This window comes from Balaenoptera musculus, chromosome 8 (assembly GCF_009873245.2).
Source record: "Balaenoptera musculus isolate JJ_BM4_2016_0621 chromosome 8, mBalMus1.pri.v3, whole genome shotgun sequence".
Classification (NCBI taxonomy): Eukaryota; Metazoa; Chordata; class Mammalia; order Artiodactyla; family Balaenopteridae; genus Balaenoptera; species Balaenoptera musculus.
In genome coordinates, this window is record NC_045792.1 from 31,005,331 (window position 1) to 31,030,322 (window position 24,992).

Genomic DNA, 24,992 nt, shown 5'->3' on the forward strand with positions numbered 1-24,992 from the left:
ATACAGCCACTATGGAGAACAGTATGGAGGTTCCTTAAAAAAACTAAAAGTAGAACTACCATACGACCCAGCAATCCCACTACTGGGCATATACCCTGAGAAAACCATAATTCAAAAAGAGTCATGTACCATAATGTTCATTGCAGCTCTATTTACAATAGCCAGGACATGGAAGCAACCTAAGTGTCCATCATTGGATGAATGGATAAAGAAGATGTGGCACATATATACAATGGAATATTACTCAGCCATAAAAAGAAATGAAATGGAGGTATTTGTAGTGAGGTGGATGGAGTTAGAGTCTGTTATACAGAGTGAAGTAAGTCAGAAAGAAGAAAACAAATACAGTATGCTAACACATATATATGGAATATAAGGAAAAAAAAAAAAAGGTCATGAAGAACCTAGTGGCAAGATGGGAATAAAGACACAGACCTACTAGAGAATGGACTTGAGGATATGGGGAGGGGGAGGGGGAGGGGTAAGATGTGACAGGGTGAGAGAGTGGCATGGACATATATACACTACCAAATGTAAAGTAGCTAGCTAGTGGGAAGCAGCCGCATAGCACAGGGAGATCAGCTCGGTGCTTTATGACTGCCTGGAGGGGTGGGATGGGGAGGGGGGGAGGGGGGGAGACACAGGAGGGAGGAGATGTGGGAACGTATGTATATGTATGACTGATTCACTTTGTTATGAAGCAGAAACTAACACACCATTGTAAAGCAATTATACTCCAATAAAGATGTTTAAAAAAAGAAAAAGGTTCTCAAGAAGGTAGGGACAGGGCAGGAATAAAGATGCAGATGTAGAGAATGGACTTGAGGACACAGGTAGGGGGAAGTGTAAACTGAGACGAAGTGAGAGAGTGGCATGGACATACAAACACTACCAAATGTAAAATAGGTAGCTAGTGGGAAGCAGCTGCATAGCACAGGCAGATCAACTCAGTGCTTTGGGACCACCTAGAAGGGTGGGATAGGGAGGATTGGAGGGAGACGCAAGAGGGAGGGGATATGGGGATATATGTATACGCATAGCTGATTCACTTTGTTATACAGCAGAAACTAACACAATATTGTAAAGCAATTATATTCCAATAAAGATGTTAAAAAAAAAATAAAAGAGTAACTGAGGTCACAAGGGACACCGCTAGAACTGGAGACCGGCCATTTGTGATGCATTTCTTTTTCCTGTTTGGAACCATAATTCAGATTTATATAGATATAACTTTCTAGAGATATGATCACATTTAAATTTAAAACTCAGCAGTATTTTGAGATAGATAGAAATTAAAGACATTTAAAATAGGATAAAATATTACACTTTTAAATTAAAAAATGCAATTGGAGAAATATAATTTTTTAAAATAAAGAATAACATTTTAAACAAACAATAATGCCAACATCCTATAAGAAATAAAACAACTGAAGAATATACTGTCAGTTTTCACTGCTTGGCAAAGAAACACATATGTCCCAGAGGTTATTAATCCTGTACTTCCCAAGACTTAAACTTATTTGAAATCCCCCAATCTATGTTGAATATCATATTTCCAACTTATTGTCTGTCACTTTGCTGGAAAAGAAAACAAATAAAAAATTAAAAATGACCCTTAACACACTATTGGAAGGGAAAATACCCAAACAACAAAGATCCATATTCTGATTTAACACAGAGAATTAGTAATGTACATACTACAAAGGCAAAATATAATAGCACCTCATTTCTCTAAAGGCTGAGGTGTCAGCCAAAATAAACATGTCAATATCAATTAACTGAAGCTCATAAATTTTAATCATAAGAGTCTCTTAGGTCCTTATTCACATGAATTCTTATTAGATTCAGTTCCAACAAAATCCTTTGTTTACTTAGGTAATAATGTATTAGAAATATAAAAGAAGAAAGGTGAGGGAGCTTGAAGAAAAAGAAAGACTAACATCAAAAAGGAATAAATTTGTGGAGGAGGAGTCAGATGGCAGAATAGGAGGACTCGGAATTTGCCTCTCCTCACAAGTACATCAAGAATATATCTACAAATGGATCAATTCTCACAGAGCATCTGCTGAACACTAGTGGAAGCCCCCAGACACCTAAAAGGACAAGATAAATCCCCACACAACTAGGACGGATGAAAGAAAGAAAGAAAAAGAAAAGGAAACAGGAAGGAACCATCACCCTTGGCAGGGAACTGAAGGTGAGGAGAGGTTCCTGCACTCACAAAAGCCCATTCATGGCAGGGAAATCAGCTGGGGCAGAAAGGGACCTTTGTGGAATTGAAGGGAAATGCAACAACTGGTCTGTGGAAGGCAGGACAAAGTAAGAACTGTGTGCATGGCCCATGCCACTGCTCTGCACACCCCAGCCTGAGTTGTGTGTCTCCAGGGGTTGAGGGAGGCTGGGTGCTGGAAAGTGCAGTTTGGAGAGTGGACCCAGGGAGGGGACAGCTGCTGGCTGTGAAGAGACAGCCTGAAGGGACAGGAGTAAGGAGCTTCACAACCTGGAAAGTTTTCTGAAGAATCCAGGAGCAGTATAGAAACAAGGCGCCATTGTTGAGTGGCATGCAAGGGGTGGGGCCGCCACTGCAACTCCCTTCCCAACCCGCCAGCCCCCTGCCTCTGTGGGCACTGGGAGGGGCACCCGTCTGAGCAGGCCCACCCGCCCCTCAAGCCAAGGTCTCCTTGGTGCACAGGCTCCAGAGTCCTGAGCTCCACCACTGCCAAAGCCTCATTTGACTGCACATGGGGCCTGAGCATGATGCCCATGCCAAAGGCTAATCCAGAATCAGCCCTGGGCACCCCAGCCTGAGACAGGAAGCCGCCAATTCTGGTGGGAGCTGAGTGCTAAGGTGTGGTGTTAGAAGAGTGGATCTGGGGAGAGGACTGCTGTTGGCTGGGCAGAGACAACTTGAGGAGATGGGAGTGAGGGGCTCCATGGCTGGGAATGCTGCTAGAGGAAGCATGGTCTGCCTTGGAAACGAGGTGTCATTGTTGAGTGGTGTGCAAGGGGCAGGGTCACCATTGCAAAACCCTTCCCCACCTGCTGGCCCCTGCCTCCATGGGCACTGGGAGGGACTCCCACTAGACACATCCCAGTTTGTTGCATCTTCCTGCTGGTCTCTGCCGCAAGCACTTTGCATGTGCCACAGCTGTGGCCTCCTTCTCTCTCCCTGGCCTGAGCGAATAAGTGCCCCAATCAGACTGAGGGACCCAATCGGCCACTGCTTTTGCCTCTCTCTCACCTGGGTGGCAAACAGAAAACTGAGGGTGGCCCTCATGAAGAGGTGGGGCCAAAACCACAGCTGAGCCCCAGGGGCTGTCTGACTAAGGAAGAGGAATGGAAATCTCTCTGTGCAGCTGCACAAGCTGCAGATTAAATCCCAGTGATCTGTTTGGTAAACCCTGCACCTGTGGAATGTCTGAATGGACATTGAGTACTCCCACAACTGAGACTGGTGTAACTATGGCAGCTGTGGACTTTGGGGGCAAGTGCATGTGGGAGTTGAGCCAGGTCAGAATCTGAGCTGCCCCCACAGTGCCCATGGTGGGTCCAGAGACCTACCTAGAGGTACAGGAGGGCCTCCTGGGGAGGTGGGGGTTGACTGTGACTTGCTGTCAGTGGGGGGCAAGGACACTGACAGTGAAGGACTCAGGAAAATATTATTACTAGTATTATCTTTTTCTCTCTTTTTCCTTTTTGTTTTTTGTTTCATTTTGTTCTGTTGTTGTTTTTTTCTGTTTTTTAATTATATTTTATTCTTTACTTACTTTTTCTTTACATTTTTCTTTTTTTGCTTTAACTTAAAATTTTTCTAAATATATATTTTTTAATTTTTACTTTACTTTTTTGTTTTGTGATATTTCTTGTTTTTGTTTTGTTTTTGATCATTTTTGTGTGTTTAATGTTTTCTTTTTTTCGGCTTGCTTTCTGTTTTTGTTCTGTTCTTTGTTTTCGTTAGTTTTGTTTTTATTGTTTGTTTTTGTTTTTGGGTTGTTAGGTTGTTCTCTGGATTTTTGTTTTCTTTTTTTTTTGTTTTATTTTCTTTCTTTCTTTCTTTCGTTTTGTTTTTATCATTTGTCTTGGGTTTTGTTGGTCTTCTTTTTTTTTTCTGCCTGTGCCACACAGCTTGCAGGGTCATGGTTCCCCAACGAGGGGTCAGGCCTGAGACTCAGGGGTAAGAGCGCTGAGTCCAGGATGCTGGAATGCCAGAGAATTTCCAGCCCCAGGGAATATTAAGCGATATGAGCTCTCCTGGAGGTCTCCATCTCGACAGCAAGACCCGGCTCCACCCAACTGCCTGCAGGTGCCAGTGCTGGACGCCCCACACCAAACAACCAGCAAGACAGTAACACAGTCCCATCCATTAGCCGACAGGCTGCCTAAAGTTGTACTAAACTCACAGACAGCACAAAACACACTATCTGATGAGGCCCTGCCAATCAGAGGGACAAGACTCAGCTCCGGCCACCAGTTCAGGAACCAGTCCCTCCCAACAGGAAACCTACAAAAGCCCCTGGACCAACTTCACCCACCAGGGGGCAGACAACAGAAACAAAAGGAACTACAACACTGTAGCCTGTGGAAAGGAGACCACAAACACAGTAAGTTAGATAAAATGAGATGACAGAGAAATAGGTTACAGATGAAGGAGCAAGGTAAAAATACACAAGATCAAATAAATGAAGAGGAAATAGGCAATCTACTTGAAAAAGGATTCAGAGTAATGATAGTTAAGATGATTCAAGAACTTGGAAATAGAATGCAGGCATGGATTGAGAAGATACCAAGGACCTAGAAGAACTAAAGAACAAACAAACAGTGATGAACAACACAATAACTTAAATGAAAAATACACAAGAAGAAATCAATAGCAGAATAACTGAGGAAGAAGAACGGATAAGTGAGCTGGAATATAGAATGGTGGAAATAAATGCCACAGAACAGAATAAAGAAAAAAAGGATGAAAAGAAATGAGATCAGTCTCAGAGACATCTGGGACAACATTAACCCCACCAATATTCAAATTACAGGGGTCCCAGAAGAAGAAGAGAAAGAGAAAGGGTCTGAGAAAATATTTGAAGAGATTAAAGTGGAAAACTTCCCAAACATGGGAATGGAAATAGTCAACCAAGTCCAAGAAGCCCAGAGAGTCCCATACAGGATAAACCCTAGGAGGAACACACCGAGACACATATTAATCAAACTAACAAAAATTAAATATAAAGAAAAAAATATTAAAAGCAGCAAAGGAAAAGCAAAAATAAAGTACAAGGGAATCCCCATAAGGTTATCAGCAGATTTTTCAGCAGAAACTCTACAGGCCAGAAGGCAGTGGCAGGATATATTTAAAGTGATGAAAGGGAAAAACCTACAACCAAGAACAATGTACCCAGCAAGGTTCTCATTCAGATTCTACAGAGACATCAAAAGCTTTATAGACAAGCAAAAGCTAAGAATTCAGCACCACCAAACCAGCTTTACAACATATGCTAAAGAAACTTCTCTAGGCAGGAAACACAGGAGAAGAAAAACACCTACAAAAACAAACCCAAAACAATAAAGAAAATGGTAATAGGAACGTATATATCGATAGTTACCTTAAATGTAAATGGATTAAATGCTCCAACCAAAAGACACAGACTGGCTGAATAAATACAAAAACAAGACCCATATATATGCTGTCTATAAGACACGCACTTCAGACCTAGGGAAACATACAGACTGAAAGTGAGGGGATGGAAAAAGATATTCTATGCAAATGGAAATCAAAAGAAAGCTGGAGTAGCAATACTCACATCAGCCAAAATAGACTTTAAAATAAAGACTGTTATAAGAGACAAGGAAGGACACTACATAAGGATAAAGTGATCAATCCAAGAAGAAAATATAACAATTGCAAATATTTATACACCCACATAGGAGCACTTCAATACATAAGGCAAATGCTAACAGCCATAAAAGAAATTGACAGTAATACAATAATAGTGGGAGACATTAACACTCTACTCACACCAATGGAGAGATTATCCAAACAGAAAATTAATAAGGAAACACAAGCCTTAAATGACACATTAGATCAGATAGACTTAACTGATATCTATAGGACATTCCATCTGAAAGCAGCAGAATACACTTTCTTCTCAAGTGCACACGGAACATCCTCCAGGACAGATCACATCTTGGGTCACAAATCAAGCCTTGGTAAATTGAAGAAAACTGAAATCATATCAAGCATCTTTTCCAACCACAGCGCAATGAGATTAGAAATCAATTACAGAAAATAAACTATAAAAAACACAAACACATGGAGGCTAAACAATAAGCTACTAAATAACCAATGGATCACTGAAGAAATCAAAGAGAAAATCAAAAAATACCTAAAAACAAATGACAACAAAAAGATGATGACCCAAATGCCATGGGACTCAGCAAAAGCAGTTCTGAGAGGGAAGCTTGTAGCAATACAATCCTACCTCAAGCAACAAGAAAAATCTCAAATAAACAACCTAACCTTACATTAGAAACAACTAGAGAAAGAAGAACAAACAAAACCCAAAGTTAGTAGAGGGAAAGAAATCACAAAGATCAGAGCAGAAATAAATGAATTAGAAACAAAGAAAACAATAGCAAAGGTCAATGAAACTAAAAGCTGGTTCTTTGAGATGATAAACAAAATTGATAAACCTTTAGCCAAACTCATCAAGAAAAAAGGGAGACGACTCAAATCAATAAAATCAGAAATGAAGAAGGAGAAGTTACAACTGACACCACAGAAATACAAAGGATCATAAGAGACTGCTACAAGCATATGCCAAAACATGGAAAATCTGGAAGAAGTGGACAAATTCTTAGAAAGGTACAACCTTCCAAGACTGAACCAGGAAGAAACAGAAAATATGAACAGACCAATCGCAAGTAGAGAGATTGAAACTGTGATTAAAGTCTTCCAACAGACAAAAGTCCAGGACCAGATGGCTGCACAGGCAAATTCTATCAAACATTTAGAGAAGAGCTAAAACCTATCCTTCTCAAACTCTTCCAAAAAATTGCAGATGGAGGAACACTCCCAACCTCATTCTATGAGGCCACCATCACCCTGATACCAAAAGCCGACAAAGATATCACAAAAAAGAAAATTACAGGCCAATATCACTGATAAAAATAGAAGCAAAAATCCTCAACAAAATACTAGCAAACAGAATCCAACAATACATTAAAAGGATCATACACCCTGATCAAGTGGGATTTATCCCTGGGATGCAAGGATCCTTCAATATATGCAAATCAGTCAATGTGATACACCATATTAACAAATAGAGGAATAAAAACCATATGATCATCTCAATAGATGCAGAAAAAGCTTTTGACAAAATTCAATACCTATTTATGATAAAAACTCTCCAGAAAATGGGCATGGAGGGAACCTACCTCAACATAATAAAGGTCATATATGACAAACCCACAGCAAACATCATTCTCAATGGTGAAAAAGTGAAAGCATTTCCCCTAAGTTCAGGAACAAGGCAAGGATGACCACTCTCACCACTTTTATTCAACATTGTTTTGGAAGTCCTAGCCACGGCAATCAGAGAAGAAAAAGAAATAAAAGGATTCCAAATTGGAAAAGAAGAAGTAAAACTGTCACTGTTTGCAGATGACATGATACTATGCATAGAAAATACTAAAGATGCCACCTGAAAACTACTAGAGCTAATCAATGAATTTGGTAAAGTTGCAGGATACAAAATTAATGCACAGAAATCTCTTGCATTCCTATACACTAATAACAAAAAATCAGAAAGAGAAATTAAGAAAATTATCCTATTTACCATTGCAACAAAAAGAATAAAATACCTAGGAATAAACCTACCTAGGAGGCAAAAGACCTGTAATCAGAAAGCTATGAGATACTGATGAAAGAACTCAAAGATGACACAAACAGATGGAGAGATATACCATGTTCCTGGACTGGAAGAATCAATATTGTGAAAATGACTATACTACCCAAAGCAATCTACAGATTCAATGCAATCCCTATCAAATTACCAATGGCATTTTACAAAGAATTAGAATAAAAAATTTTACATTTTGTATGGAAATACAAAAGACCCCGAATAGCCCAAACAATCTTGAGAAAGAAAAACAGAGCTGGAGGAATCAGGCTTCTGGACTTCAGACTATACTACAAAGTCATTAAAACAGTATGGTGCTGGCACAAAAACAGAAATATAGATCAAGGGAACAGGATGGAAAGTCCAGAGATAAACCCAGGCACCTATGGTCACCTAATCTCTGATAAAGGAGGCAAGAATATACAATGGAGAAAAGATGCTCTCTTCTATAAGTGGTGCTGGGAAAACTGGACAACTACATGTAAAAGAATGAAATTAGAACACTCCCTAACACCATATACAAAAATAAACTCAAAATGGATTAAAGACCTAGATGTAAGGCTGGACACTAAAACTCTTAGAGGAAAACATAGGCAAAACACTCTTTGACATAAATTGCAGCAAGATCTTTTTTGACTCACCTCCTAGAGTATGAAAATAAAAACAAAAATAAACAAATGGGATCTAATTAAACTTATTAGCTTTTACACAGCAAAGGAAACCATAAACAAGACGAAAAGACCGCCCTCAGAATGGGAGAAAATATTAGCAAACGAAGCAACTGACAAGGTATTAATCTCCAATATACACAAACAGCTCATGCAGCTCAATGTCAAAAAAAAGAAACAACCCAATCAAGAAATGGGTGGAGACCTAAACAGACATTTCTCCAAAGAAGACATACTTATGGCCAACAAACACATGAAAAGATGCTCAACATCACTAATTATGAGAGAAATGCAAATCACAAGTACAGTGAGGTATCACTTCTCACCAGTCAGAATGGCCATCATCAAAAAATCTACAAACAATAAATGCTGAAGAGGGTGTAGAGAAAAGGGAATCCTGTTACACTGTTGTTGGGAATGTAGATTGGTACAGCCACTATGGAGAACAGTATGGAGGTTCTTTAAAAAACTAAAAACAGAGCTACAATATGACCCAGCGATCCCACTACTGGGCATATACCCAGAGAAAAACATAATTAAAAAAGACACATGTGCCCCAATGTTCATTGCTGCACTATTTACAATAGCCAGGATATGGAAGCAAGTTAAATGTCCATCAACAGAGGACTGGTTAAAGAAGATCTGGTACCTATATACAATGGGATATTACTCAGCCATAAAAAAGAATGAAATTGGGTCAGTTGTAGAGATGTGGATGGACCTAGAGATTGTCATACACAGTGACAGAAAGAGAAAAACAAATATCGTATATTAACGCATATATGTGGAATCTAGAAAAATGGTATAGATGATCTTATTTGCAAAGCAGAAACAGAGACACAGATGTAGAGAACAAACGTATGGATACCAAGGGGGAAAGTGGGGGGGGGATGAATTGGGAGATTGGGATTGATTATATACAGTATTGATACTACATACACAATAGATAACTAATGAGAACCTACTGTATAGCACAGAGAACTCTACTAAATGCTCTACGGTGAGCTAAATGGGAAGGAAATCCAAAAAAGAGAAGATATATGTATACATGTAGCTGATTCACTTTGCTGTATAGTAGAAACTAATACAACATTGTAAAACAGCTATACTTCAATAAAAATTAAATTAAAAAAAAAAAGAATTCACCAAGCTTACCAGTTGAGACTAGTACTGTAAACTAAATAAAGCTTAATAGCTCAAGGACAAATACAGTAATATAACAGAGTAGAATATTTGATGCCCATAATAATGATTCTAAGGTATAAAGAATAGATCAAACTGCATTTATCATAATTTGTATAAAAGATTACAGAAATATGCATTGCAATTTAGAAAGATTTATTTTAAAAATGTCAATAACACTTGCATAATTGATAAGTATTCCATTTCTGACAATGCTCTTCATGCACCACACATAACTGACCTTTGACTCCTATTGACCCTACCTACTCAATCCCTACTCTACCTTCGTACCTTCTCTGGCTTAGATCACTATAACAGCTTTCTACCTGTCTTCTTTGCCTCCAGCCTGTGCTTTCAATTCATCCTCTACCCCTCTGCTACAATGAGATAAAATATAAACATGATCATGATACTTCTCTGATATCACTCTTTCAACAACATCTCAGAGTCCTAAGGATAGGGTTTAATTTCTTTAGATTGACACAGAAGTTATTTTATGAAATGACTCCTATCAACTCTATAGCTTCCTTTCCTGATACCCTTCCACATTTTGCTGTGCCTAAATCACATAAAACTTTTGTCTTTTATTTCATAACATTAGCTTTTTCACATATTGTCCTCCTTTATCTCTTAAGTACCCTAACTCCTGGTTATCTAATAAGACTTTACTCTTCCAGGAGTTCTTCCTTGTCCTGCAGTATATGAGATGTACTTCTACAGCACCTTGTAGGTGACTCAATCATAGTATTTATTGCATAGCATTGCCATCCTTTATTACTTCACTATTAGTAAATTGAGGGCAAGAATCATACATTTTATTTTTATCCTCTAGTATATGAAACCCAGTAAATGTTAGTTGAATGAATAAATGCTGTCCTGTATGACATTTTAAATGGTCAAAGATAACTTCTAAATATACTAAATTCCTTTAACTTTCCTTTAATATATTATGAATATATTATGGATAATATACCCATGGATATTTAAACCTACTGATATCTGGATTTATTTGAATCTGTTTATATTTTTTAGCTTATACCAAACTTCTATATATGCAGGTTTGATTAATATGACTTATTGCTTAAAGTATAATTCCTTCTTATTTATTCTAAGGTACATTTTTCCTGCTTCATGGGGAACTCCAAACTCCATCATTCTCACAAATAGATAATGCAGCTACCCCATACTTCATGTTCACCAAGTAATTCATTCCTTGATTCTCTAGGTAATTTTTTTTCCTGCCTATAGGATATGTAAGGAATCTTTTTTAATTATAGATTTTAGTGATTCTTCCTAAGTGCTTGTCTCTCACCACTTGGTAGTGTTTCCTCTTCTCTTTATTTGGGCAGTTTTCCCCATTCTGTCCTTTTCTTTCTTATTCTGCGAGTTAGTTATATAGTTCCATAGGAGTTTTGTCTGATCATCTGAACTTTTAAGCCTACCTGCTTATATTATATTGTTTTAAAACTATCTGAAGGTTCCTTTTGAGTTCTTTACTTCCTAAAATTTATTTCAATTTATTTTCCTCATGAAGTCACGTTAAGTCAGATTATTGACATTTCTAACGTTTAGTGATAAAATAGATTAACCAAAATTATTTTTTTCTCCCAATATGATGTTTAATAATTGGTACTCAATTAGCTATGCTTGCTGCCTATTCACTAATTTTTCAAAAGATAGTTCTAAAGTTAAAAATTAAAAATAATGTAGGAAATAAGTTAATTTTCTTTATGTGTGTATATATTAAAATTACTTGGTCCACAGAGCAGCCTACTAGAAAGTTACCTGAGGATATGATCCAGCAAACTAATGTTATAAAACAAAACAAAAAAAGGGATGCTATGAGGCAAGAAACTGTGGCTCCAATCCTGAGACCAATAAAGGGAAGTCTCAGATGCCCGTTGTGCATTAGGTCTAAAAGGTAACTGGTATTTATTGTAGAAGTACCTAGTGATGAAGAGAGGAGGACTTGGAGGGAAACAAAGGCGACTCCACTGTATGGACACTGAGTGACAGAATGGAAAACTTAAGAATGTGATAAAAACATACAAGAAAAATACTGGCAATAGAAATGCAAAAAATAATAAATAACAAGAAAATTTAAATGTGTGTGATTTTAAGCGATTAATGCAAGTAAACAAAGAGCACTTGGTGCTATGAACATCTTTTGAGTACTATTGGGGAAACAGTACTGATAATGTCAAAGTATAAATTTGTCTCTTTTTGTAGAAAAAAACAGTGTTAGGAGAATATCTCTACTTGTAGGAAAAATATTTTTTTCTAAACTCTATGACCATAATATGAATAGACAGCATAAACTTAGATGAGGTTAAGCATAGATAGATAGGCCAAAAAATCCATAATGATAGACATATTCTGAAATTCAGAAGTGCACAAATAATTTGGTCCCCTTTTAAAAGGGTAAAATATAGAAACAAAAGATTAGTGTTTTAAAATAAATTTTTATGTGGCTTTACAAAAACAAAAAGGGTTTTTTTTTTTTTTTTTTTACCCCTCTGTAGGGTGACAGAAAAACAAAACATAATGAAATTGCATTGGAAAATGTTCTGCCTCTTAGAATTTTAAACCAAAAATTTTCTTCTATATTTTCTACATCAGAATTCTTACGGGTGTTTGATGAGAGAAGACAGATAGGAACTTTATGAATCAAATTCCACATATAAAGCCTGCTATTTCATACAGCAAGACAATTATTAGAAAATATACAATTGACAAATATTAATTTATTAATCAATAAAATAAGCTTAATGAAGAGCACTATGTGACAAATACTTGTACATGCGTTCTCAACTATTCATCTCTAATATTACCTTTTTTGCTCTATGTAACAATTCCTTGAAAAAGATTGTATTAATTCCAATCATAAATGAGAAACTGAAGCTCAGAGAGATTAAATAACTTGCTCTAACTCATGAAGCTAGGATTTAAACCTAGATCTCTGATTCCAAAGCCCATGACCCTTTCAATATATGATTATTCATTTTTATTGAACTCCTATCATGTGCCTTTTATAAGCTTCAGGAGCTGAAAGGTAGGAGAAAAACAGAAATACACAAATACAAAACAAAAACAAAAACAAGCTTCATTAAATACTTTCATCTACGCCAGGCAATATAGAGTTAATCTAAAGAGAATACAGTGCCAGAAAAAATTTACAGATAAACAATTTTGTATTCCCCAAATGGGATTTGCAACATATGCCCAATGATGTAGTAATAAATTCTAGGGCTTTTCTACTATTCACCTATTGTAGAACTATGAACAAGGTAGCAAAAACAACAATAAAAATGGCATAACCACTCTGTATTAAAAAAATCTAATAATTCAAACACATCTTGAAAAATGTCAAGCAGGGATAGGATGGTTTGCATCTTTATTTAGTTTCCAGTTTATACTAGAAAGCATTTTTTTTTAATGGCAATCATTTATACAATTGTTTTTATCATATTTCCACAATTATTCATATTTCCCTCATTTTTCTGACTGGATGAATGAGGGTAGCACATATAGAAAAATTATATATAAGTGAATAATGAATTAAAATCAAATATATTCTATTAGAGCCTAAATGCTAATTGGTAACCTTTTATCATAAAATGTTACAAAAAATGAAGAATTCTTTTTATAGTCATTTTAAGAAGTGAATATGACACTAATAAGTTCTATGACAAGAAAAGACTGCTACAGTCATGGTCAGTAAACTAGATGATACATCACTATCTTTGTGCTGTGGCAGAAAAACAATAAAATTTAAAAGCCACAAAAATCTTGATCAATTTTATAGATAAAACACTGTCATGACTTAGGTTCATAAAATGCTACAAAGTAGAGAAATCATTAATTTATGACTTTGAGTTTCTATGCTTCTGAATAAAATAGTTACTTACTTTTTTCTCCGGTTTGACTCCACAAAATATTTACGTGCTTGATTTCGACATATTTTTTGTTGCTGCAGTAATATTTGGCGCTCTTCTTCTAAATTTTTCTCAAAATGGATTTTCATATCTCTAATGGCAGCATAAAGTTAAGGACAGTGGTTTATGTCTTTAGTGGATGAGTATCAGTGCTATCTGATAAATACAATTACAGCCTCATACTAATGATGTAATGATTTTTTGTGGAACAATTAGTATGTGTACACATCAGTGTTAGTGTATGACCGGCACATGTTTTATGTAAAAAAACTCTCAACTTGGTATTAGAACTGAAGATACATCTTACTTTCTTTGGGGAAAAAGTTAATTACTTTTAGACATAATGAGCCCAGATAAGGAGACTACATATCTTTTCATTCATTATACAGATATTTGGGTACTTATTAACAAGTTACTATCTTAGGCATGTATATAGAAAAATGAAAGAAGGTTATATCTCATTAATAGAAAGCAGGTGAATTAAATGTTTCAGTAGATCCTTTAATCCATAGCATGAAAGTCATATTCAAATATTAAAAATCAAATAGCAATATAACTGGAAAGTTTGGGAATATAGTTTACTTAGTGATTTACTCATAAGTTAAAAAACAAACCATTAGGAAAACCATACACAGTAATGTTTACTCAGAATTTTGCCAGATACGGAGATTTTAGTTATCCTAATTATCCATTCATTTGAAATTTACTGTATAAAATTAAACTTTCTTTAAATAAGTTGAATTGATATGGTTAATTGATGTCCGAGCTTATTTAGTTACATTTCAACTGGCATTATTGAATGCCTTTATCAAATTTATCACAGTATTTTTCTGTTTTTAATGATTTTGAAGTTTTAAAAAGTGGTCATTCAATTACCATTTTCAGTACCTCATCATTAGATGTAGATGCATACAAGATTGTACTGAAGTTATTTATTGCAGGGCATGCCTATTTGTCTTTTTAGAATAAACAGTGTGTTTAAATTTTCCCCCCTCAAAATAAAGGTTTGCAATTCTCTGTAAGAGTTCTATTTAATCAAGATTTTTTTATATGCCATAAATATTAATGGTAAAACAGAATATAAGAAATACATTAAATAATAAGTTATGCTGTACATAAGTTGTTAATTCAAAATGTGTTAATTTTAGGATCCTGCAGTGCTTCAGCATCAACATAGTAAAAAAAACCTTATATATTTCAAAACAAGCACGTTTATTTGAACTTTTTGGTCATTTGAAACTTTGCTAATGGGAGCTTTCAATTATTTTGCTATTTAACCATTTTTATGCCATTGCTCATAATTAATTTACCTGTATTATAAAATTTTGCACTACCTCACCATAAACAAATACACACACTCACACACAATATTTTTACTTAAAGTTTCTTTTGAAGGATTTATAAAAATGGAACAGAAAGGGAAGCAACCTGGTTTTTTTTTTTGTTAGCACAGAGACAGCTAAAGATTTAGCTTGTTCTTCTCTAATAGAGTACTTTATTAGAAGGAGTCAGACTTTAACAAGATGGCTAACTACGAAGTCACAACATGGCAGTGGAGGAAAGTGCAACTTCCTTTCAGAGTACCCAAGAGCAACATTGTGGGGGGGAGAAAAGGGAGAAGTTGCTTTGGCTCAGGTGAGAAATATGCAGCAATATGATGCACGTGGAGATAATTCTGTTCTCTGTTTAACATGCTTGAAGTCTCACCACAGGAACATAAAGAAAATCACAAATGTAATGTTTGTAATAATGTTCTGACAACTATATACTGCTAGATTTAATTAAATGTCTCTTTCTCTATATAATATACATATGTATTATATATAATACATATATAATATTGCCTGCCGAGGTGTAAAAAATACTGCTGCCTTTGCATCTCTTCAAAGTATGGTATCCAAATTTAAAAAATATTAGATGGCTGGTTAAACTTTTATTTTTCATACAAGCTGTATTGTAAAGGTAAGATATTTCCATAAGAATCACTGTTAAATACTTGTTCAAAGGAAGATAATTTTTATATATTTAACAATAGAAAAACCAACCAACAACAAACCCAAGAATACCATGGGCACGTAATACATAATGATTATAATTTAAAAGCATAGCCTAATCTACCCCACCTCATCCTCATCTCTTCCTCTCCCAATTTAGTCTTTTTCTAATTGTAGCTCATTTAGGTTGTTTTAAATACGTTACCATCACTAATAACTATGAATCATATAACCCACACTCTTGTCAAGTTTATTAGAGCCATCCAGATTCTTTTCCTTCTTCTCTGTACCTCTCCACAGACTTGGCTCAGATGCTCTAAATCCCTTGCCTGGACTACTTCAGTAGTCTTCTAACTCATCTTATTACAGTACTCCTAAACTTGCCATCCTCCATTTGAACCTCCACAAAACCAGCTAAACACAAATCTCATTGAGTTTCTCATTCTTTGCTGTTCTCTAAAATCTCCCTATCACCTTCATGATGCATTACAAATTTCTTGGAATATACAGCATTTTATAATCTGGTCTGTTTTTTCAACTTCATTTTTCAACATTTCCCTGCATGACTCCGATGTCCAGCCACACTAAGATACTTACTAACAGAACAAGCCATGATGCAGTATGCCATTATCTTTTGGCACTTGCTGGCTAATTCTACTCATCCTTTCAGGGACACCTCAAGCAGTTCCTCCCCTATGAAGCTTTTTCTAACCCTCACTGGATGACTTGACACCCTCATGGGTACATCATATGTGTCTCCTCTATATTTCTGTAACTCCAATGCCTGGCATGGTGCTTAGAATATGGTAGTGGCTTAATAAAAGCTTACTGAATGATTTCCTTGGAGAAAATTCTCAGTAGATAAACTAGGATAAAAGGTATACACATTTTTATAGCTTTTAGTGCCTCACAGACAAATTGGTTTCTAAAAGGGTTCTATAAATCTACATGTCATTAGAAATATATGAACATGAGTTTCTACACCTCATGAGCATAAGGCAGTACTTTTTTTTTAGAAAGACCGAATGGAAAGTCATGTTTTATTATGTATGTATTAGCAAAATAGAATAATTGCCATGTTGGGCAACTAATTTTTATTTTCCTCTTTGGTGAATTGTTAGTTCAGTCACTGGACATTTATCTATTGAGAACGTCATTTAAAAAATCAATTTCAGTAAATTCAATAGAGATAGAATAGTGTAAATATTAACCCTCTATCATAGTTACTACAAGTATTTTCCCCAGATAATTTTATTTTATTTAATTATACAATTTCCCCTTACACTGAAGTTTTAAATTAATGAGTTATCTATGAGATATTTTTCACTTGAAATTGATTCTTTCTTTTCAAAAGGTAAAGTTACTATACCTTCAAACTATGAAAAAGGTGAAGTTCTATTTTCTGTCAGTTTTCCTTTATGATTTTGTATTTATTTTTATATTTACCCTTTTTATCAGTTCAACCATATTTTGGAATGTAGTGTAAAATGTGACTCAAGGTAGAGATGGTGAATTTAGACTACACTTTTTTAGAGGTTTGACTAAGGAGACAGGAGGTAGTAGAACACAGTTAAAAGGGTTTGATTGTTAGTTTTAAGGATAGTTAAGACCAGAGCATGTTTACAGGCTGTAGGGAAAGAAGGTTATTTGACAAAAGTTGGAAGTAAATTGTAAGAGAGAGTTAGGATAATTTACAATCCAGGGTTACTGAGGAGAGGTGATGAAAATAGGGCACAAGTGGATGGATTCACCTTCTACAGTAAAAGTGATATCCCATCAGCAAGCCTGGAATAAAAAGCAGGGTAGGGGATTGAAGGTGGTGATGGGAGTAGGAGGGTTTGTGTTGTTTGTTGGGAGGGACCTGAGGGAGTTCATGGCATCCATTCTCTTATGAAGTATTGTAGTAAGACAGTCTCCTGCGAGTGACAGGAGGTGATCAAGACCTGGCACAGAAACTAATTAAGAGGAACAAGAGAGAACCCTGTTCTTGTTCTGGTGAAGCTGGAAACCATCAAGCTGTAGCGGTTTTGTGATTTTTTTCTCTGACAGCATTTTTATTGTTGAGTGAAGGAGTAGAGAAATAGGGTTGTAGTAGTTACTGGGTGGTTGAGGAAGAATAGGAGTGCAAAGAACCAAGGATGTTGGTGAGAGAATATGTGTAGATAATTAAGAATAGGGTGTAAACTGGGTAGGGAATAAAGAGAGGCAAGGTGGGGGCTAGGATAAAATAGAAGGGGAAAAGACTGGAGATATTTATGAGAAAACAAGAGGCATAGTGTGAAGGGGACATGAAAGACCTTCACTTCTTTATTCTATTTCTATTTGAATTATTTTAAGAAATTGAAATTAGAGAACTTCAGCTAATTTTAATTAGATGAACTTCATAAGGTTTTGTTCCTTGCCTTTAGAGTTAGGAAATTCTGACTTGAGTGAGAGAACTACAACAGAAAGCTGGATGGCCTCTGAGTATTGAATTCATGTCTGGAAGTCACATGTAGAAATTTTACCAAGCTACTTGCTTATTTTAAGTCTGCAGTTCATTTTTTTAATTTAGTCATTAATTCAATAAATTTGCATACCTACTTTGTACCAAGTATCCAATATGAAACATTACAGATACTAAGAACATCCAAAATAATACAAAAGGTGCTTAAGTGTTTCTCCAACTAGTAACATAATGATATTCTTGATTTAGTGTCATAGTCTTTATTATGTTCAAAAGAATTCCTCTATCCCAATTTAAATATATATACTAATTTTATATATACTAGCAAATATATATATATAAACTAGCAAAGAGTATGTTATATATACTTAAATATTATATATACATACAGATGCATATATATACACATACTAGCAAAAGTTGTTGGATTTTAGCAAAGCTCTGGGCATCTATTGAAATGATCACCTACAACTTTCATAATTTTAACTATATATTTAGAATTCAAGTATATTTTTAGTAATACATTTCTTTATAGGAAACCAACATAATTCTGGAATTATGTCTATTTGGTTTTGTTCCTTTGAGGTACTGCTGAATTTATTTACAAATATTTCCTTTGTTGTATCAATATTCATACCTCATAAATTTAAAAATATTAAGTTTATGACCATTTCACTAATGAAAATGATGGAAAGATACACTTTGCCAATGAGCCACTTACAGTGCTTCCCTATTTTCTGATTTAGCTATAAATCAGGGTCAGTGTAATAGGAGTTCGGGGTCCAAGAAAATACAATGTCAAGGGGACAGAATCAAATCCATACAGAAAGCAATACAGTTTATTTCAGATTACTTCTTGAGCAAGGACAGTTTTGAGGAGTAGTAAGGGCAAAAGCCAAAGTGAATGGGGTTAATAATGAATAGATGAAATGAATTAGAAGCTGCTATTGCAGGTCAGGGTTTCTGAGAAGTTGACTAAAGAAAGAAAAGACAGATGGGTTAAAAGCTTGAGGAAAGCATGATCAGAGGGGGGATATTTCACCATCAGTTAAGCTTTGTACATATCTGTCTTCCTCACTAGAGTTGTATCCCAAGCACCTAGTCAAAGAGCAGACACTAAATGAAAATTGGTTGTTGACTTGCTTTTAAAAGTGCAACATCCCAGAAGTGGAAGACAACAAGGATAAGAAAATGGGGTTTAACTTGAAAAGTGAAGACACTCCATTCTCTGACAAGAATGAAGATGATTATACAGCACCATCACTACCAACCAAGTCCTTTGAGAATACAAAGGTTACACTCTAAGTATCATAACATTCTCTGAAGGAATAAACATGGTTTACATATTTTGAAAACAAAACTCTTTCATTCTGTCAATTTTCTACAATGCAACCAACAGCAATATCAAAGGTGGGCTAGACTAATTCTTAGGGACAGGTCAGAGATAATCCAGTGCGAAGCCTCCGGGCCCTTTGCTTCTCATTTTCTGTCTGTTGTCTCTCTGACAACAGCCTGGGCAGAGGATGGAAAACAAAACAAATTAACCAACTGTGTTAGGCTTTAGCAGCTCTGGTAAATAAATTAGGGAAGTGTTAGGTTAACTGTTAAAACGGACTGTTTCAGGAGGGCAAAACATTTTACCTATTTGTGGAATTCTTTTCTCCAAGCAGCATGATTAATCAGGGGGTGGATAATATGACGTAAAGAGCATATAACGGCATAACTCTAGAAGACAAAACAATCCCCATAGGACACACGGTTGATCTATTTGAAAACTCACAAAAAATTTACACCAAAGTTGAATGCGGGTGAGATAACAAGGTGGCCGGGAAAGCGGTCCTAGAATAGGATAAAATGGTATTTCAGGTTTAAGGGAAGCAACGAGAGTTACTGAAACAAATACCCGCACTAAGATGACTAGCTAGTTGCTATCACCTTGCATCTGTGATGATGGGAATCTAATGGGAAAAAAGATGGGCCCCGCTTCCAACACCGCTACCCCGGCAGCCACGGCTGGAAGGATACAGGTAAGCGCCAGGTCGGTGACGCCCGCCGCTCAACCGAGGGCTGAGCGGGGCTCTGACGCGGGTGTCCGAGGATTCAGTGCCGAGTCCCGCGACCGCGCTCCGGGCTCCGGGCCTCCCGGTCATCATCCTTCATTCACCTCAGCGCCGCCTCTCGGCTCGCCCACAGCGCCTCCCTCATGGCAGCTCCGGCTTCCTCCTCCTCCGCCCCTCCCTGCACTCCGTCTCTCAGGCCTCGCGTCACAGCGGCGGGAAGGTTGGCCGCGGCAGCTCTGGTTCCCGCACAGCGGCGCTCTTGGCTGTGGTGGCGACGGCAGCTGCAGCAGCGGCGACCTTGCCTGGCAATGGCAGAGGTGGCGGCCGCGACCCCAACGCCTCCGCCATGTTGACAACCAACCGACACCGCGTCCTTCGCGACGGCTACCAGGGTGTGGGGGCGGGGCGCCCGAGGCAGCCAATAGCAGGCGCGGACTCCCGCCTACTCCCCCCACCCCTCTGAGCTGACTGCGGGCGGCGGCCGGGAACCCTGGCATCCTCAGGGACCCGAGTCTTCGCAGGAATGGGGAGCTGACTTGTGCCTCGGAGCCTGACTCCGTTCTACCTCCCATTTTATGATGATGTTTTCGGGAGGGTATTGAGAGTGATGAAAGACAGTGAGACGCAAAATCTTCAGATACAGGCAAACGCCACCGTGGGGATTCTGAAATGATTGCCTCGGGGATAATTCAGGGTAGGATTTGTTGTTTAACTACCGAGTCCTGCTGTGGGGTTTGGGTTGTGTCTTTCTGGAGCATCACTATCCCCAAACACCATCTCTTTTAAAAGGGTTTGTGGAGTGGAAATTTCCTTTTCTGCATTCTCTCACCCACTCCCTGACGCTTCTGCCATTCCGTCTGCAAGTCGTCTTCCTTGCCATTTTCCTACTTATAACGTCGCATTGCAAAGGCTTTTAATGGTGCCAGCCTTGCTGCCAGATTCTGGAAATAGACCATCAAAGCATCGGCGGCCAGGAAAGTAGTGCAGATTTAATTTAGTAATCTCCTGGGAAGATATGCCAAAAGAGATCATCATATTGAAATTGTTTCAAGCTCTTATGGAAAATTGGATTTTTTAGCCACCAGGTTTAGTGGTTTTGCAAGTAAAAATTTGAAAAAAGGCTGAAACTCTTTGTTGGAGCTCATTTTAAAAGTACATATAAATTCTGACTGTATTTCAGCCAGGTTTTTTTTTTTCTTTCTTTCTTTTTGTGTGGAAGAAACTCCCAGATTGGAAGCAGAATGTACAAACAGAATAAAAATCACTCGCCCACCATTCAAATACCTCTGTCTTTGTGAATCAATTTGTTCATTTTTAGAGTTCAAATAATAAACTTTTCCAGTTGAAGCTATTTAAAAGAGTTTTTGCAAAGTTGGATACAATGACTCAAACTGGAATGTGTTCTGGTGACTGAGATTTAGAAGTGCCACAACAAATCCAGTTTTGAGTTAAAACACAAAACACATAAGCCCCCTTCAGGACCATACCAAGAGGGTAGAATAGATAATCTTGACAAAGAAAGGCTAAATGTGTATACTGGGATGATTAGCTATCTTTGCAAATTTTTAACTGGCCTAGTCACAGGAATTTAAGTTGATTCTATTCCCACTGCTATCATCACAAGTCTGTTTCTCCAGGGCCAATTTGAGAGAGAGTAAGCAAAGGAGGGCAGTGTAAAGTGCAAATAAAAGTGAGGAGGCTGTGCTTACTGTTTGAAGTATTTGGGCATGGCTAGCCTTCCTGAAAGTCTAGTTTTTTCTGTATTATTAGTTTGATATCTCATCACTCATAGGCACCTTATTGCTTTGTCACATGGTGTATTAGCATTAAGAAGCATAACTTGGTTTCTTAGTTGCCTACAGATGTTTACTCACATAAACATTCTTCATTCAAATGTTGCTTTACAATGATACCCAAGAAGAAAAGAAAATTTAAACACAATGTTACCAGCTTTTTAAAAAATTACAGATCTATTTTTTCACCTTTAAATTATTTATTCCTTTCTTCAAAATGTTAAGCAAGTTTTTCATGTTTTATTTAAGTTGTACAGTCCTTTATTAAGTTGTATTGATTCTAAAAAAAGGCTTTAAGATTAGATATTTGGATAATAGAAAGATATTTTGAGACATTTATAAGTTTTATCTCTTGGCAGGAAAGATAAGTATGATTTAAGCAATAAAAAAGAGTATTACACTAAAGTCTCTCTATTTTGTTAAAAGAGACATATTAATTAAATATAATGGTTAACTTTTCACACTTTAAAAACCATAAAATAATTCATTCTTTTATGAAGGAAATAAATATTGAGCACCTACTATGTGCCAAGCACTTTCTAGGTGCTGGGATACAGTAGTGAGCAAAACTTCAAAGTCCCTATGCTCATTAAGCTTGCATTTGTTTTTCTTTCCTACTAGAATATATGAGGTAGTGAAAAGTGCTATGAGGAAAAATGGAGTAGTATAGAGGGATAGAGACTGATGTCAGTTCTATTTTAGATACGGTGCTCAGGGAAGGCCTCCAAGGAAGGGAAATTAGGGCAGAGGTCTGAATGAAGAAAGAAGGTTGCCACTCAAATATTTGGATGAAGAATATTATCTAGAAGCAGTGGGTACTTTAAATACAAAAGGCTCTGAGGGCAGAATTTTCTTTGATATGTTCAAGGAACGGCAAGAAGATCACTGTATCTAGAAAAGAGTGGGGTCGGGGAAGTGTGCTAGGACTTGAAATTGGAGCAGTGCATGGGGGATGTCCTTCTAGTGCAGTGGGGACTTACGTAGTATACAAGGAATTAATATAAATTAATATAAAATCCAGCTTCCAGTGGAGGGAAAGCCATTGGAGACTTTTGAATAGGAGAGTAAGATCTAATTTAATCTTTCAAAAGGATCACTCTAGTGGCTATGGAGAAACTAGGCTACAGTCGATAAGGCTAGAAACAATGAGACTAGATTGAACGGTAGGCTGGGTGAGAGATTATGGCAACTTGGACTAGGATGGTAGTAATAGAGGTGGCAAGAAGTTTTCCAGATTTTAAACTTGAGCCAGTAAGATGTGTTGATGCATGGTTGTGGCAAGTCAGTGGAATTTTTTAAAAAAGAGTCAAATGTGATTCTCAGATTTGGAGCTGGAGCCAACTGCATAAAGGGTATTGCCATTTCCTAAAATGGGGAGGAGTAGGTTGAGGGTGGGAGAAGGGATAAGGTTTAGGTTTCAAGTATGTTAAATGTGAGATGCCTATTAGACACCCAACTTCATTAACATGGTTTCAGAAATTGTTAATGATGTTCTATTTACAAAAGAAAATATAATAACCACTTTATGGCTACAAAACATGTTCACGTAATTTATCTAACTTGGATACCGTTATAACCTTGTGAATTATGTGAGGCAGCGTGTGATGGACAATTTCTTGAGCTTTCACTTTCATCTTGGCTGAGGCTATTTTTTCTTCTGCTGAAGTATTTTCTTGCTGAGGCTATTACTTTTTCTGCTGAAGTATTTTCTTGCTCAAGTAAGAATTTCCTGAATTTGTCTCTGGGCAAGCTGTGAAAGAACAAAGTATATTAACATCTGGCTGATTTAAAATTGCTAAAGTTCTGCCATCTTCTTTTCAACTTTATGAGACGTCAACTAGAAATTTAAGATTAAAGATACATACTCATCTAGTTCTAATATAGATTTTAAAGGTCATCAGTATTGCCAGCAATGTTAGAACTGTATTATAGAACAAGTCAAATAATAATGATGATAATAATAAAAATAATAATAATTATACCACCTAACGCTTGAGTACTTGTCGTTTCTCTTGCACTGTGCTAAGTGCTTACATATATTAAATAACTGAATCCACACGACAATCCTCGTTCTACAAAGAAAGTAAGCTATAGTGATATTAGGTAATTTTGCCCAAGTTTCCAGAGCAAGGGAGTGGTGAGTCAAGATTCACCCAGGCATTCTGATACCAGAGCCAGCACTCCCAACCACCCCATGCTGCCTCACTGGAGAAAATGAGAAATTTTCAGTAGAATAAGAGATAAGAGTGTTTGCATTTAAATAGTGCATGGTGAGGATGTAAAGTCAGAAAATAGATAATTTGTTTAAGATATTACTTCATTAATTGATATCTTAGTGCCTATACCATACCAATCACTATGCAAGTACCATAAAAACTATGATCTCTGCCCTGTTGTTCTTGGGCTAGGAAAGGAAATGGAGAAAATAATACCTTGAATAGGAAACAAGACTCAGGAAAATCTTAATTTTAGGATAGTGAAGACTTAGGCATGTTTAAGTGGTGAAAAACAGGAGCCACTATCATGGAGAATTTGAAAATTCACCACAGACATTGATCTATCAACTTTCAGAGAGCGGTAATTTTCAATAACAATAGTCCCCTTATATTCACAATTTTTGAAGTTTCAACACTATTGATGTAAAACATACAAATCAATTAGAGTCCTAGAAATCTGGCATTATGTGGTTAATGTGACCATCACTGATAGCTAAATTCAGTTGCAAACATATTTTAAGTCTGAATTATCTGCTCTGGGTGTCCACACTGATTAAATTTCTACTTAGTATTTTGTAGAAATAGTTCCAATGTAATATTCTTCCCTCTACATCACTCATTTCTACTTTCTTACTATTTTTATGCAAACTGGTTCGCAATTATAGAGTTATACCTTATCAAAGGCATTTTTTCTAAGGGAAAAAAAAATCTGACATAAAAACTAGATGATGCTATAAATTCTTGCTTGCTTACTTGATTTAGCTAGCTAGCTGGCTGGCTACTGCCTGTATTCCAAAAGCATGGAT

General features: G+C 36.7%; 1 protein-coding gene across 1 annotated transcript in view; it reads right to left on the reverse strand.

Annotated features, from left to right (window-relative positions):
• CEP126 (centrosomal protein 126) overlaps positions 1 to 20,542 on the reverse strand; it is a 124,271-nt gene extending 103,729 nt beyond the window's left edge. The window contains exons 1-2 of the mRNA XM_036861077.1: positions 20,143 to 20,542; positions 13,651 to 13,770 (exon numbers count right to left, since the gene is read on the reverse strand). Coding sequence (XP_036716972.1) covers positions 13,651 to 13,770; positions 20,143 to 20,270 — 248 coding nt within the window. The 5' untranslated portion in view covers positions 20,271 to 20,542. The remainder of the gene's footprint in view (positions 1 to 13,650; positions 13,771 to 20,142) is intronic.
• Between the last annotated feature and the right edge of the window lie 4,450 nt (positions 20,543 to 24,992).